At 36.2% G+C, this 16,059-nt stretch overlaps 1 protein-coding gene across 11 annotated transcripts in view; it reads left to right on the top strand.

Annotated features, from left to right (window-relative positions):
- The window catches only part of LOC148162067 (zinc finger X-chromosomal protein-like), a 54,697-nt gene that overhangs the window by 26,854 nt on the left and 11,784 nt on the right, over window positions 1-16,059 (top strand). For 6 of the 11 annotated variants that reach the window (XM_088020304.1, XM_088020305.1, XM_088020306.1 and 3 more), the window contains 2 exons: window positions 7,509-7,597; window positions 13,331-13,900. In XM_088020304.1, the coding sequence (XP_087876430.1) occupies window positions 7,537-7,597; window positions 13,331-13,900 (631 nt within the window). In that variant the 5' untranslated portion in view covers window positions 7,509-7,536. Of the gene's footprint in view, window positions 1-6,838; window positions 6,907-7,508; window positions 7,598-11,680; window positions 11,715-13,330; window positions 13,901-16,059 lie in introns of those variants that run through there. The other 5 variants (XM_088020302.1, XM_088020300.1, XM_088020299.1 and 2 more) reach the window with 2 other exon arrangements.

The following is a 16,059-nucleotide window of genomic DNA, read 5'->3' as shown; positions in this document are numbered from 1 at the left end:
CACCCAGGAGCCCCCCAACTGATTTTTGAACATTGATTTTGTATCCTACAGTTTTACTGAATGTGTTGATTAGATCTTTTTTTTTAAGATTTTATTTATTTATTTGACAGAGAGCGACACAGTGAGAGAGGGAACACAGCAGGGGGAGTGAGAGAGGGAGAAGCAGGCTTCCCGTGGAGCAGGGAGCCTGATGCGGGGCTCCATCCCAGGACCCTGGGACCGTGACCTGAGCCAAAGGCAGCCGCTTAATGATGACTGAGCTGCCCAAGCGTCCCTGCTTTGATTAGATCTAAAGTATTTTTTAGTCTTTATGATATCTTATATATAAAATTGTATCATCTGCAATAGAAGTAGTTTTACTTTTTTAATTCCAGTTCTTTTTTTTTAAAGACTATTTCTTTGAGGGAGTGCATGAGCGTGGGAGAGGGGCAGAGGGAAAAGAGGCTCCTCGCTGAACAGGGAACCCGATGCAGGGCTTGATCCCAGAACCCTGGGATCATGACCTGAGCCGAAGGTAGATGCTTAATTGACTGTGCCACCCAGGTGCCCCTTTTATTACAATTCTGATGCTTTTTATTTCTTTTATCTTGCCTAATTGGTTTAACTAGGAATTCTAGTACTATGTTGAATAGGATTGGTGATTGTAGGCAGTTTTGTGCCTGACCATAGAGGACAGTCTTTCAGTATTTCACCACTGAATATGATATTAACTGTGGGATTTGTGTGTATGATTTTTGTCCTCCAATTTTTGATGTGTAAAATATTGATTAACTTTTATATGTTGAACCATTCTTGGATCCCAAGGATTAAATAACACTTTTATGGTTTATAACCCTTTTAATGTGCTGTTGAATTCAGTTTGCTAGAATTTTACTGAAAAATTGTGCATTTGAATATACAACAGAGATAAAGAAAGGTCTGTAGTTTCCCTTTCTTGTATTGTCGTTAGCTTTAGTATGAGCGTGACACTGGCATCATAAAATGAGTTTGGGAGTGTTCTCTTAAGTTTTTTTGTAAGAGTGGGGGTTGGTGTTAATTTTTCTTTAAATGTTCAGTAGAATTTGTCTACCCAAACCATCTGGTCTGGACTCTTCTCTATTGGGAGGTTTTATTTACTACTAGATCTGTTTCCTTATTCATTATTGGCCCGTATTTTACTGGATCAGTCTCCTTAGTCATTATTGGCCCTATTAGACTTTGTATTCCTTCAGGCTTTAGTCTTAGAAAAGTGTATGTGTCTAGGAGTGTATACATTTTTTTGTAGGTTTTGTTTTCTGGATATTTTGTAGTTCCTTGTTACTTTTTTCCTGTTTTGTGGCTTTCCTTTGGGAGCTGATTCTTTTCCATATTGGTAAGCTTTGATTCTGTTAATCTTTTGTATCGACTGTAGGTTTTTGCGTCGTTTTACCCTGAGACTTGACATCATTTTTTAGATCTAATTATCTATTTTAAACTGATTAAGGGATGCCTGGGTCACTCATTCAGTTAAGTGTCTGCCTTCAGCTGAGATCATGATCCTGGATCCTAGCATCCTGGGATTGAGCCCCCCCCCACTTTGGGCTCCCTGCTCAGCGGGGAGTCAGCTTTTCCCACTTCCTCTGCCCCTCCCCCTGCTTGTGCTTTCTGTGTCTCTCTCTCTAGCTCTTCCTCAGATAAATCTTTTAAAAAAATAAAAATAATAAACTGATAAAAACTTAAATTGATGATTTATATTGGAGTTAATATTTTAATATTTGATTATTCTGAATTTGAATTATATACTGGAGTACATTGATTATTCATATGCTTTTATATTATAATTGCCTATTACTAATAATCTATTGATTACTTTTCATTTCAGTCTAAAGAACTCCTTTTAGCATTTCTTATAAGACAGATCTGGTGGGCATTGAACTCCCTAAGTTTTTGTTTATTAGGACAAGCCTTTGTTGATTAAGGCAAACCTTTATATTTCCTTCATTTCTGAAGGACAGTTTTGCCAGTTACGTATTCTTGGTTGGTAATTTTTCTTTCAGCACTATGAATGTCGTATTCTGACCTCTCCTAGCTTGCAGTATTCGGCTGATTAAAAAAAAAATCGTCCGCTTATAGCTGATTGGGGATTCCCTTGTATGAGTGAATTTTTTTTTTCTCTGTTTCTGCTTTTAAAATCTTTTCTTTTTTAATTTTAGACAGGTTGTATTATGTCTTGGAGAAGATTGTTTGGGGTTGAAATTAATGTGGGGTTTTATGACCTTCTTAAACTTGGGTATCTCCACAGTAAAGATATTAAACCAGCTTAAATCAGCTTCCCTCTCCCTTCTCTTTCTCTGTCTTTTCTGAAGCTCCAGTAATGTATAGGTTATTTCCCTCAAAGGTATCTTGTATTTATTTAAGCTGTCTTGACCGTTTTTTCTTTTCTTTTTTTTCTGAGTAGATTATATCAAAGAGTAGTCTTCTGTTCCATATGTGCACTGCTCTAAGAGCAGGCTCAACTAGTAGCATTAGGAGAAACCAAACAAACTTGAGGATTCTTCTTATACTTGATCCACTTTGTTCTTTTTGTTTTTATATAGGCTTCACATTTTGTTTTAACGTAGTCCAGTGTGGGGCCCAAAGCAGGGCTTGAACTCAACCCTGTAATCAAGACCTGAGCTGAGATCAAGTGCGCTTAATCGACTGACCCATTCAGGCACCCCTTGATGCAGTTTGTTCTTGATGCTTTCTGTGTTATTTTTCATTTCATTGTACAGTTTACCCTGGAACAACAGGGAGGTTGTGGGTACTGTTATATCTGCATATAACTTTTGACTCCCCAAAAAACTTAGCTGCTAATAGTTTACTGTTGGCCAGAAACCTTACCAGTAATATAAATAATCATTTAATATATTTTGTATGTTATATGTATTACATACTCGATTCTTACAGTAAGGTAAGCTACAGAAGAAAGATGTTATTAAGAAACATAAGGAAGAGGAAATAAATTTACACTATTGTAAAAAATCTGCATTATCAGTGGACCTGTATAGTTTAAACTCTTGTTGTTCAAGGGTCAGGTGCATTCTTCTGCTCCAGGATATGTAGTTCTTTTTTATGATTCCTCTCTTTTAAACTTTTCATTTTGTTCATGTATTATTTTTCTGATTTTGTTGACTTTGTGTTTTCTTGTAGCTTACTGAGTTTCCTTAACTACTTTAAATACTTTATGGCAAATTGCAGATCTCCATGACTTTGGGGTTGATTAATAGAAAATTATTGTGTTCCCATGATGGTGTTATGTGTCCTTGATTTTTTCATATTCCTTGAAGTCTTGTATTGTTGTCTTCACATTTGAAGAAGCCAATTATCTCCTTTAGTCTTTACTTCTTGGTGGCCTTGGTAGAGAAATACCTTCTTTAGCTTTGTTGGGAACTCGGGCTTTTTTCATATCTTTTTGGTGGATATGCCTGGACTATAATTCTTGTTCCCCTATTTTGCAGAAATCTTAAGATTGTGTGCTTCTCCCAGTTCTGTCAAGTGAGGCTGGGTACTGATAGTCTCAGGTTTGCTTTTCCTAGGAGAAGAGGTGCTGAGTCCTCAAGTTTGTTTGGTTTCTCCCAATGCTATTAGTTGAGCCTGCCCTTAGAGCAGTGCACATATGAAGCTAGCCATGGAGTGGGGGTGTATGCAAAGTCACATAGATTTGGGGGTGTCCATGGGCTAGTTGGTGGAGTCCACAAGCACAGCATGCCCAGCATCTTGTGGGTAAGTTCCTTGATGAAATCGTGAAGTAGTAGGATTGCATCCGTTTGGTGCCCTCCTTCCCAGTGCCCTACTGTTCTTGGTAGCTGCTTTCTGCTCCCTAGTCATGAAGCACAACTCAGTATTCTGGATAGGGTAAGAAAGAAGTGGGACTCTTTGGTGGTGTCCTGCACGGCTTGGGAATCCAGGCACTCCCATGGGAGAAATCACAGGCCTGGCAGGGCTTTCTTCTGCTGCCTTAGAGGAGGGGTGATTTGAGTAAAGTGAAACTGTTCCTCTTACTCATTCCAGTGCATCCAGTCTCCATTTTCTTTTTTTCCCCCGACTGCAGTGCTGTAACTTTTCCATTGGACTCTTGGACTCCACTCTCATCTCTTGGTGTTTTTGAGGGCAAGGACAGTAGAAAATTCTTACTCCAGGATGATGATCCAGTTTGAATTTTATTGGAGCTAATGAGATTGATTTTCTAGGGAAACTTGAAGATACTTAAAGTACTAAATAATTTTTTATTCCATTCTTAATTTTTGTAATTTCATGTTATTTTACTTAATTTTGCTTACAGAATTTTTAAAATTTGTCCTTTCATAATGATATTTTTTGAAGAGGGGAAAAGAAGTAGAAAGCCAGAGAATTTGGGGAGAGAAAACAGTGACAACTTATTTAGACCAAGAACATTTTCCCCTTTTTTGTGTGTGTGGTTAAAAAATACTTTAATGTAGTTTTAATGGTGTTTTTATTTGAAGCCTTTTGAATAAATACCATAAAACATACTGTTTCTTGAAATGAATTGGATAGTTCATTATATAAAATTAATATATGAAATTATATAAACTTAATCAAGTAGAAGAAAATCAAAATCAAATATAGAATTTAGGTCTTATGGAGACCCAAATATATGTTAGGTATATTTGGGTGAAGAAAGAGACAGAAACAGATTGGGGGTATTGGTGGAGAGGAGGGGAAGATAACTAAAGGGAAAGTATGAGGAAAGTGGAGAGGGTAGTTAGGACCAGATTTTAGAGGATTGTCAGCTAAGGAGCTTGAATTTTATTTGGAATAAGCAGGAAGCTATTAAAACATTTATCAATATAAGCCTGACAGCATTTAAATTATGCTTTAGAAAGTTCATTTTTACATGTGTTGAAATGTACCCGTTTGGTTTTAATTAGATACAGTAGAATATCAGATATGAAAGTGATTCTCTTGAAGAAAGGTTTTTTATTTTTTTAAAGATTTTATTTATTTATTTGATAGAGACACAGCGAGAGAGGGAACACTAGCAGAAGGAGTGGGAGAGGGAGAAGCAGACTTCCCACGGAGCAGGGAGCCCGATGTGGGACTCGATCCTAGGACTCTGGGATCATGACCTGAGCCGAAGGCAGACGCTTAACTGACTGAGCCACCCAGGCGCCCTTGAAGAAAGGTTTATAGGGACGCCTGGGTGACTCAGTCAGTTAAGTGTCTGCCTTCGCTCGTCATGATCCCGGGAGTCCTGAGATTGAGCTGCACATCAGGCTGCCTGCTCAGTGGGGAGCCTGCTTCTCAGCCTCTCCCTTTGTCTCCCAGCTCATGCTCTTTTGTCTCACTATCTCAAATAAATAAAAATTAAAAAAAAAATGGTTTTCACTCAGACATGAGAGGAGAAAGAGTGAGGCATGTCATACAGTGAAAGAGCAAATAGGGTTAGTCTGGAGGAGAGGGGACAAGCATGGCTCAAGAGCCTTTATTAGGAAGCAATAGGCAAGGTATGGAAGATTGGATAGTTTAAATAATTTCCCTATTGAATATTGACTTGGTGTGTAAATTTGATGTTTGAGGCTGTGGGCTCCGAGTGGTTGATTTGTATTATGATGGTGCACTTATGGGAAGACTGTAGGAGTTAGCAAGCCCTGGAAGTAGTTGTGTCTCTTCCAGATCAAGGCCCCAAATGACAAAGCATGAAGAATGCAGAAAATAAGAAATTATCGTCAATACACACTACATTACTTGAAAATTTAACAAATGCACATTTTGTGTGTTATCAGCAAAAATTATAAAGATTGTAAACTAATAGCCCTTTTGATGGTGAATAAGAAAGTGAGAAAGTGGAGATGGAAAAACCTATTAAGAAGCTTAGGTAGTATTTGTCTTATTTTATTTTTTTAAATAATTTTTTATTGTTATGTTAATCACCATACATTACATCATTAGTTTTTGATGTAGTGTTCCATGATTCATTGTGCATAACACCCAGTGCTCCACGCAGAACGTGCCCTCTTTAATACCCATCACCAGGCTAACCCATCCCCCACCCCCTCCCCTCTAGAACCCTCAGTTTGTTTTTCAGAGTCCATCATGTGTCATGGTTTGTCTCCCCCTCCGATTTACTCCCCTTCATTCTTCCCCTCCTGCTATCGTCTTCTTTTCTTTTTCTTAACATATGTTGCATTATTTGTTTCAGAAGTACAGATCTGTGATTCAACAGTCTTGCACAATTCACAGTGCTCACCATAGCACATACCCTACCCAATGTCTATCGCCTAGCCACCCCATCCCTCCCACCCCCCACCACTCCAGCAACCCTCACTTTGTTTCCTGAGATTAAGAATTCCTCATATCAGTGAGGTCATATGATACATGTCTTTCTCTGATTGACTTATTTCCCTCAGCATAACACCCTCCAGTTCCATCCACGTCATTGCAAATGGCAAGATCTCATTCCTTTTGATGGCTGCATAATATTCCATTGTGCATATATAAGCTTAGGTAGTATTTGTAACGTGAGTAAATCATGGCCCCTGATAAGTCTCCCTTTTTGCTCCTTCTCTGTACTCACTTGCTTACTTGCTTTTTAGGCGTGTATTTGTATTTTAACTTTTTTTTTTTTTTCGTAAACTGGTTGTTTCTCCTGTCTACTCTAAGGCAAATTTGGTAAATGACTTTCAGCTGTCCTTATGTGCTGTAGTTGGAGACAGAGGGAAAGAGAAAGGGAGGCTGAGGGGGAGGGAAAGAGAAAAAGGGAGGGAATGAGAGGGATACAGCATGTGCACACAAGTCTTGCTTATGGTTTCAGGTATCATATACTTGGGACCTTCATTTTACTTTGTTCAAAGATAAATTTATTTCTTACCTTTTGTAGCTGGTACCAATTCACCTGTGGCCTGGAGAATCTAAATATACTGTGAGAATTATTTCTGCAGTCAGAAGGTCAGTTAAGATAGGTCATTGTAAGCTACACAGAAATTTCCAGAGTATTAACAATTGTTACAGATTTTGCATTTTTACCATCTTGTAATTTACTGGTAGGAAGAGTGCAGACTACATTAAATTTAAAAGTACAATAAAATCTTGCTGAAATCCCCCAAAACAAAGTGTCTTAAGGTGAACCTCAAAGAGTCATTGGATTGCTGGTAGAGAGGAGGTAAGAGGGAGTCATTTGGGGTACAAGTAGTGTTCCTGTATCTCAGTCTGAATAATGCTAATATAATTTTAAATATATGTTATTTGTATAAGCATTTATATACATAAATTATTAAGCAGAACAATTAAGATTTGTGTACCTTATATAACTTATACTGTAAATTAAAACAAACACAATCCCTAGATACTGTCAACCTGTTTAACTGACCTTGCATACATTAAATAATAGAGCTGCACATACATCACTGGAAATCAGTGTGTTCCCTTTTATTTTACATTGATAGGTTTTTGATAAATTTGAGCATTTCAGAAATGTAAAGATCATGATGACATTTTAAGTATGTGACCTAATATAATTAATATTTGGTATACTTTATTTCCTGGCTTAGGAGCTGTGACTAATGAGAATCAAAGGCCATGGATGAAGATGAACTTGAATTGCAGCCACAAGAGCCAAACTCCTTTTTTGATGGACTAGGTATATCTAATTCTTGGGTTGTTCCACTTCCCATCTGCCAAATTTGGAGTTTGCATTACCAAGAGGATGAATTGATAGATCTTATAGTGATATAGATACTTAAGTTATCTTGTTATCCTCAGAATCTCATAGCCAGCTCATAATCTTGTCAGTAACCTCATCAATATCAAAACATTACTGTTGTCTTGTTACTCTCATTTTCCCCAGTTATACTACTAAATCCTCTTAGTTCTTCTTTTGAAAGCTTTTCTTATTTCTGCTTATCATTAGTTTTGCATTGTTGCAGCAATACACTTCCACAAATTTAGTGACCAAAATGGTGCTATTTTGTCACCTTGCAGTTTTGTTAGTCAGAAGTGCTTTTACCGTGTGACTCCCCTTGTACAGAATTCCATAGAGCCAAAATCAAGGTTTTGGCAGGGTGTTCCTTTCTGGAGCCTCTAAGGAAGAATCTTCTTTCATGAACATTCAAACTTTTGGTCAGATTTAGTTCCCTGTGCTTTTCTTATTTTCTTATGGACTGTAGGCCAGGACCATATTTTGTTTCTTGAGGCTGCCCACATTCCATTTGATGTTTTACATGTGATTTCCTCTAGTGACAGTGAGTTGAGTCTCTGTCATGTTTGAATCTTGCATACCATTCACAACACATCTGACTCTAGCCAGAAGCTTATCTAGGATAATCTACATTTTATCTGATCTTATATCCATAACTTTAATTAGATGTGCAAGTTTTCTTTTACTATGTCACATATTTCAAGATCCAAGGATTAGGGTTTGTATATCTTTGGGAGACCATTCTGTCTACCATTGTCTGCATTTTACCCCAAAACATTTATGTTCCTCCCATGGGTAAAATTCACCTTTCTGAGGTTTTCATTTACTGACAGGAAATTCTCATGGAAAATTAAGCAGCTCAGCTGTATCCCATAGGTTTTAGAATATTGTGTTTTCTTTTCCTTTTGTTTTGAGACATATTTAGATTTGCTCTTGAATTTATTTGGCCCATTGCTTGTGCAGTAGTGTGTTGTTTAATATTCAAATATTAAATATTTACTATTTACCAAAAAGAAAAGAAATTAAGCAATTCAGAAATCTCATAGCATCTAAATCAGGGACCCATAACACTCTGGGTGTAGTTCATTAAGCACAACTTCTGGGGCATAGTTCTTCTTCCTCTGTGGACTTACAAAGCCAGAAAAACAAGATACCTGTTCCCACTGTAAGTGGTAGTGCAGTTTTGAATATTCTGGTTGGAACAGGTTGAAAAGGAAGATAAATGGAGTCTGTAGTCTAATAATTTTGAAATTCCAGTGGGCAAACTCCATTAGTTTCCAAGTCCTGGGAATAATCCCTCATGTTTTTGTTTTCTTTTAAGATTTTATGTGTTTTTCGACATGAGTACAAGCAGGGGGAGAGGGAGGAGCAGGCTCCCCGCTGAGCAAGGGAGCTTAATGCGGGGTCTTGATCCCAAGACCTTGGAATTTTGAACTGAACCGAAGGCAGACATGTAACCTACTGAGCCACCCAGGTGCCCCTAAACCCTCATGGTTGATGGCTCCCTGATTTGAGTCATCTTTGTGTTTGTTTTTTGTTTTTGTTTTTTTTCCATCAAAGATAAGTGTTTTTACCAAGTAGTTTTATTAACCTGCCTTTGTGCCTAGAATTTGGAAGTCCAGCAATTTTTCATATCATCCTTTCTCTATCCCTTTCAGTCCAAGCTCCCAAACCAAGATAGCATTGTTTCTGATGGTATAAATTTTTTAAAGAATGTTGTGTATCTCCTGGGTTGTGAGAATTTACTTCATTAGACAAGAGTCTCATCTATATACTTTTCAGAGATAATGCATTCCTTCTTGGTGATGGCTGAGGGGATGGTGCTCTTAAACTCCTCAGACTAAGTACTCTAGTTTGATTGAGGGTATCCATGAGGCACAGCATTAATGACTTCAAAGAGACAGTAAATGAGTGAATTTTCAGACCTGCCGATCTTCAGGGAAGAGTCATAGAGCCATACATTGAATGCTTTTGTTCTAGAACTTCCCTGAAATTTTTTTTTTTTTACTTTTCTTTGCCATTTGTACAGGCTAAAAATTTGTACAGATCATTACTCCTGCTACTTTTTTGTTTCAGTTTAACTTTCTTTTCTGGATTTGTACTATAAAAAGCAAGAAGAAACAAGGCAATCTTGTTAGCTGAGTTCATTGTTACAAGTTATGCTTTCCACATAACTGTAGCATACAGTTTTGCTAAGCCGTTTGTCACAACATATAACTAAGATACTTCTTCCTTCCATTAACATGTTTCTTCTTTTTGAGTCCTTACTAGCAGAGTTCTTATAGTCTGGATTTCCATTAACAGTCTGTGCATGGTGACTTTGGTGTTCTTTGAGTCTATGTCGGATTTCTCTACTTCGGTATTTCTTCCTTCTGAGTTCTCACTAGAATGAGTTGTTAACATCCGTATTTCTACTAGGGGTCTATTCAAGGGAATATTCCGTTCTAAAGCCACTTTACATTTTTTGGCTTTTGTATAGGAGCACTCCACTCTCTGGTACCAAAATCTGATTTATTTCTGTTACAACACTGAAAGTTAAACAAATTTAGCGATTTAAATCAATAAAATTCATTGTCTCACAGTTTGTGTGGGTTAGAAGTCTATGACCGGGCTATCTTCTTTTTCGTATGGCTGTAATAAAGATGTGAATAGGCTGTTGTTCCTTTCTGGAACTCTGGCTTTGATTCTGATTCTAAAATAATTTAGGTGATTAGCTGAATCCACTTCCTTACAACTGTAGGACTGAAGTTCCCATTTCATTGATAGCGGTCACCGGAAGGGTTGTCTTGGCTCCTTGCACTGCTTGTGTTCCTTCTCATGCTTTCCATTTGGCTCCTGCAGCAACAGTGAATTAAATCTCTCAAACTTAAAATTATGCTTCAACTCTGTGATACCACCTGGGAAAGTTTTGCTTTAAGGGTTCATGTGATCTGATTGGACCCACTCAGAATTTTCAGTATAAGGTTTATGACTTTAATTATATCTGCAAAAACCTTGTGACATAAGCCATAATGTGACATATTCACAGTTCCAAGGGTGTGGATATCTTGGAGTGTGGGTAGGAATGAATGAAGTGGATGAGCAAGGTAAACTACTTACCACCACTGCTCTTTTACCAGTCCTTACCACTTGGGCCTAGGCACTATTTTTTCATTCTAAACCTGTAATACTAGAAACTATTTTCTGGGCTCTCAGTTTCCTTCTTTAACTACCTCACCAGTAGCATACTCACCCTAGTGTAACACCTAGAACATGTTATTTCACTTTTTTTCATTGTCCAGGAGATAAGGTGTAAAGCTCCTTTGCATTTTGACATTTTCCTTCTTTAATAAGCCTGTTTCTCAAGAGGCTTCTCAAGGAGTCTTCTGCATCAGGCACATAGAATGTTTCCTCAACTTTGCAAGGAAAACTATATATATGAAGTTCTAACAATGGGAAAAAATGGGCAACCAGATGACCCAAGGTTCTAAGTAGATTAATATTGAAGAAGGATTGCACTAGTTTTTATAATATAAAATTGTTTACTGTTATATAGCTACTCTTGCTAATTAAAATTTTATTCACTGAATTTTATGTGATCATATTTACCATGTATTAAAAGTCGTAGATAGTGACTTTACCAAGAAACATGAAGATTTTTAGTGTGCTTTCTAAATCGCGTGTGTGTGCATACATTTTATGTTTCTTAAACAGTTTGGGATAGTGTTTTGACTCATGTTTGGTAGTGTCATTTTATGGTGGTAAATGCAAAGTTAATTCTTTCTTCACTTGAACATAGTGAAGTATAAAAATGTGCTTGAAGGAGAGACTGTTAGTTCTTTGGAGAAAAACTGGAAGTATTTACTAGCTTAGTCTAGCCACAGCAATCTTTGGTCATGGGCTGTTTGCATTTTAGCCCTGATTATTAACACTTAATGGTGTTTCATTCATCTTTGAGCAAGTCACTTAATCTGCCAGGGCCTCCATTTTCATATGTCCTAATAATAATGAAACCTCTCATTACAGTTTTTCAGAACACTTCCCATACATTCCCATTTGATCATCACAACAGTCCTGTGAGGTATGCATGGCAGATACTACTGTCCTCATTTTACTGACAGGAAACTGAAACTCAGAGGTTAAATGACTTGCCCAAGGTCACAAAAATGAATAAGTTCTAAATGCTTCTCTCTGACGTACACCTCTTAAGCAGTGCTCTTGCCTTTAAATGGTTTTATATTTATGTTTAAGATGGATGTTAAAGTGATGTATTGCTTGATGTGAATTATTAAACATCAAAGACAAATGACTAAAAGCATTTAATAATAATTCTGTAGAAATGAAAGAGAACATTTTCTCATTTCTGTATGTAATTCAAGTGGGCATTAACTGAAAGTCTTTAAATATTAAAAGACTTTCTGCAGCTTCTATTATTCTTTGGCCCTTATTGATCCTTTTTGTTTGTTAAATAATCTGTGTGTTTCTCTGATGGCCTAGCCAGTGAGACAGTCACTGAGTTAGGCCCTGCTTTAGTCAACTGTCACAACCAGGACCAATAGCTAATTGAGTAGCTTTTTTTTTTAGGTAAGACTTTATATTTGTTGTTCTGCCAGAAGCCAAGATACCAGATTTGTTTTATTTTATGTTATAATTTTGGTAAGGATAATCTTATTTCTGTTCCCATTCATTTCATTCATTCAGAGTGATATTTGCTGAGTACCATATGCTGTGCAATTATGTGATCTTGGTGAAGTCCTTTAATCTCATGGGGCTGCGATTGTTTCACTCCTGTAGTTTTATTCTTTTAATTGTGGAGTGGACTAGTAATAGGATTTCTTAAAATTGGTGGAACTGCCTTGGGATTGGAGTGTGGGTGATGGGAGGAGGCTAGCTGGGGGCTGAGTATCCTTATGAAGTTGGTATGACCTGCCTCCACTAACCTCACCCTCCAGTGCTCTTGAGCAGCATCACTTTTATTCATCTTATCTGTCCACAGAGGTCTTTAATCAGTTACCTTTCCTCATCTATAGCCTTCTATCTCTGTTTTCATTTATGCCCCAATTCTTTGATAGCCTAAATTCACAGTTTAATTTCTAAATTCCCAGTCATATGTGGAGGATACTTTTGGAACATTACAGCAGAATAGAGTGGGTTGATTTTTAAAGAGTGAAAGAAAGAAAAAAGGAAGAAAAGAAATATGTAGTAGTGTGGAAAAGAAGAAAACATATATTTAAGGAATGTGGAAAAAGAAAAGAAATGGAACAAATATGAAGGAAAATGGTTGTTTTCTGAATTTATCTCTTCTCAACATTTATAATTGTCCCTTACGATTTCATTTTCCTGGAGACTTTTTATGTAGATACTCTAAAAATACTTTTCTTCTGCGACTGCCTCATGTTTTTTGTTTCCTAGTGTTTCTTTACTCATTAATTGATTAGGGTTGAGTAAAAGCACTTCTTGTGTTAATTTTTATTTGTTATATGAATCAAAAATAGATTCTCTCTTTATTTCCTTAATCTGCTTCGGTGTTTGAGAAAACTGAGGATATATTCTGTTTTCTGGTGGAAATTAAATAACATTCATTCATTCATTCATTCATTCATTTATTTATTTATATTTTTTAATAACAGTTATATCGTTTAAGAGAGTCATGCATGCCTACCTGAAATTTGTCATTTTAATTTTTGTGTTTTGAAGGAACTGATGCTACGCACATGGATGGTGATCAGATTGTTGTGGAAGTTCAAGAAACTGTTTTTGTTTCAGATGTTGTGGATTCAGATATAACTGTACATAACTTTGTTCCTGATGACCCAGATTCGGTTGTAATCCAAGATGTTATTGAGGATGTTGTTATTGAGGATGTTCACTGCTCAAATATCTTAGAAGAAGCAGATGTATCTGAAAATGTCATCATTCCTGAGCAAGTTCTTGACTCACATGTAACCGAAGAAGTTTCTTTAGCACACTGCACGGTGCCAGATGATGTTTTAGCTTCTGACATTACTTCAGCCTCAATGTCTATGCCAGAACATGTGTTAACAAGTGATTCTATACATATGTCTGATGTTGGACATGTTGAACATGTGGTTCATGATAGTGTAGTAGAAGCAGAAATCATTACTGACCCTTTGACAGCAGACGTCATTTCAGAAGAAGTATTGGTAGCAGATTGTGCCTCTGAAGCAGTCATAGATGCCAATGGGATCCCTGTGGACCAGCAAGATGATGACAAAAGCAACTGTGAGGACTACCTTATGATTTCCTGTAAGTCTTGGGGTACAGTGATTGTCAAAGGTATTTTTGAGGGCTTTTCTCATATATCAGGACATTTTCTTCACTTAAACTTATATAAAATTAAGGTAAATGTCATAAGTCTGTGTGCATTGTTTTAGTTTGGATCTTGTTAAGGTAAGCCATAATTAAGAAAACTGAAGTGGTAAAAGTAAACAGTTATTTCTGTATGAGGATGGAGAAAAATTGGGGCACCTGGATGGCTCAGTTGGTTAAGCATCTAACTCTTGATCTCAGCTCAAGTCTTCATCTCAGGGTTGTGAGATCAGGCCTTGCGTTGGGCTCCATGCTGGGCCTAGAGTCTAATTAAAAAAAAAAAGAAAAGATGAGAAAAAGGCTGGAAATCATGAACAATGTGATGATGTGATTAGGCTGTTACCTTATCAGAATCATCACTGAACACTGAAAGGATTTCAGCCTGAAAAAAATCTTTTGTCTTTTATTATGCAGTCACTTCTATCCTTATTTTATTCTGTACCACTCTTCTTTTCCCTGCAAAGTAATGATCATATTTTAAAAAACAAATCATTATTGGCTTTGGAACTGTATTAGTGTCATGTCTTGAAATAAAGTGGTCATATACATAGCCATAAACACTAATTTATGTAGACTTTTAGACTAATTAGAGATTTAATATCATTGGTTTCTGTTCACTGTTTCTTATGGGATATTGCCTTGCTAGATTGTATTTATCTCCTTACCAACATAATTAGACATAGTTTTACTTACATAGTAGATGTCATGATAATTCTGTTAGTAGATTCTCTGGGTAGGTGTCTCCAATCTTTCTTTAATTTTTAGATACGTTCTCTACATCGGTGTAGTTTTACTTCATTAGATAGACCTATCATCTATCTGCTGGTTTAAATAACTTGGTTATCCTAAATCACCTGCTTATCGGATCACTATGGTACTTGAAATCAAGTTTTATTGTATATAGATTTCATTGTGTTCCTATCAACATTACATACATGTGTTTTCCCCTTGTGTCTTTTGAGCACAGCAAAAAAGATTGGGTAAGTTTGGGGACAAAGAGAGTAGGTATTTATTTACCTTTTCTGTGATCTTATACTATTTATTAATGATAATTTTCTACATCCAGCTGAACTTGATAATGTCAAGAGCCTGGTTTAACAAATGTCCAGTAAATTCCTTCTCTGTATAAAACCTTCTTCCAGATAGTGTTGAAGTAGTCTAGTTACTGTTTCTTTTAAATTGATTATAACTTTCTTGAGAATAGAACTAATGCATCTTACCTACTTAGATATCTCCCCCACCAAACCTGTACATATTACATATGAATTACTTGTTGAATGAACATATTCACTAACTTTATAGTTGAAATCCTGTGGATATCATGCCATCTAGGTTAGGTTTTTTCATCATTTTACCTGATACTAGTTTCTAATTAATTGTCAGTTTGGTCATACATTCAATAAAACAAGTGTTAGTGAATGAATAAATGAAATCTAAACTCTTATGTCTAATGTATAAAATTTGAGGATCAATAGAATTTATGGTTTATTGTTTTAGTACTTATTGGAACAGAAGGGATGCTAAAATATTTCACTTACATTTTCTATATACATATTTAAGTCATTATCTTGTTCTGTTACAATTATTGGATATTCGTGTAGCTTATTGTAAGCTTCCTACCAGGTGGGTTTTTTTTTTAATATTTTAATAATTTTTTTTAATCTAGTAGAACACAGACTAAAATTTTGGAATTCTAAAAATAAGTAGACAAAAGAAAATATTTCTGAAACATGAATAAGGATTAAGGAAAACGTCTTGATTAGGTTTTTAAAGTTTGTTTTGGTAAAATTAAAGGTTTTGTTCCTTAGACTAAAATTGATGCCTTTTTATATAAGGACTCTAAAATGTATTTAGAAAATATTAAAGCAGTTTTATAATATTTTAAAGGAGATATTACCATGCACTAAAAGGAGGTAGCCATTAAATTATTAGGGAGAATTTGATATCAGGAATTGTCACATTATATTACTTTAAGACACTTAATTTTTAACAAAAGTCAGGAGACATGCAAAGAAACAATAACCATAACAGAAACACAGGAAAAAGTATAGTAAATAGAAACTCATGAGGAACCTAGATAGTGAACTTAATAAAGA

This window comes from Eumetopias jubatus, unplaced genomic scaffold (assembly GCF_037043125.1).
Source record: "Eumetopias jubatus isolate StellerSeaLion01/CBP00866 unplaced genomic scaffold, mEumJub1_p1.0 scaffold_23, whole genome shotgun sequence".
Taxonomy (NCBI): Eukaryota; Metazoa; Chordata; class Mammalia; order Carnivora; family Otariidae; genus Eumetopias; species Eumetopias jubatus.
Note: the sequence above shows the minus strand (reverse complement) of the source record. Positions and strands in the feature narration are given on the sequence as shown.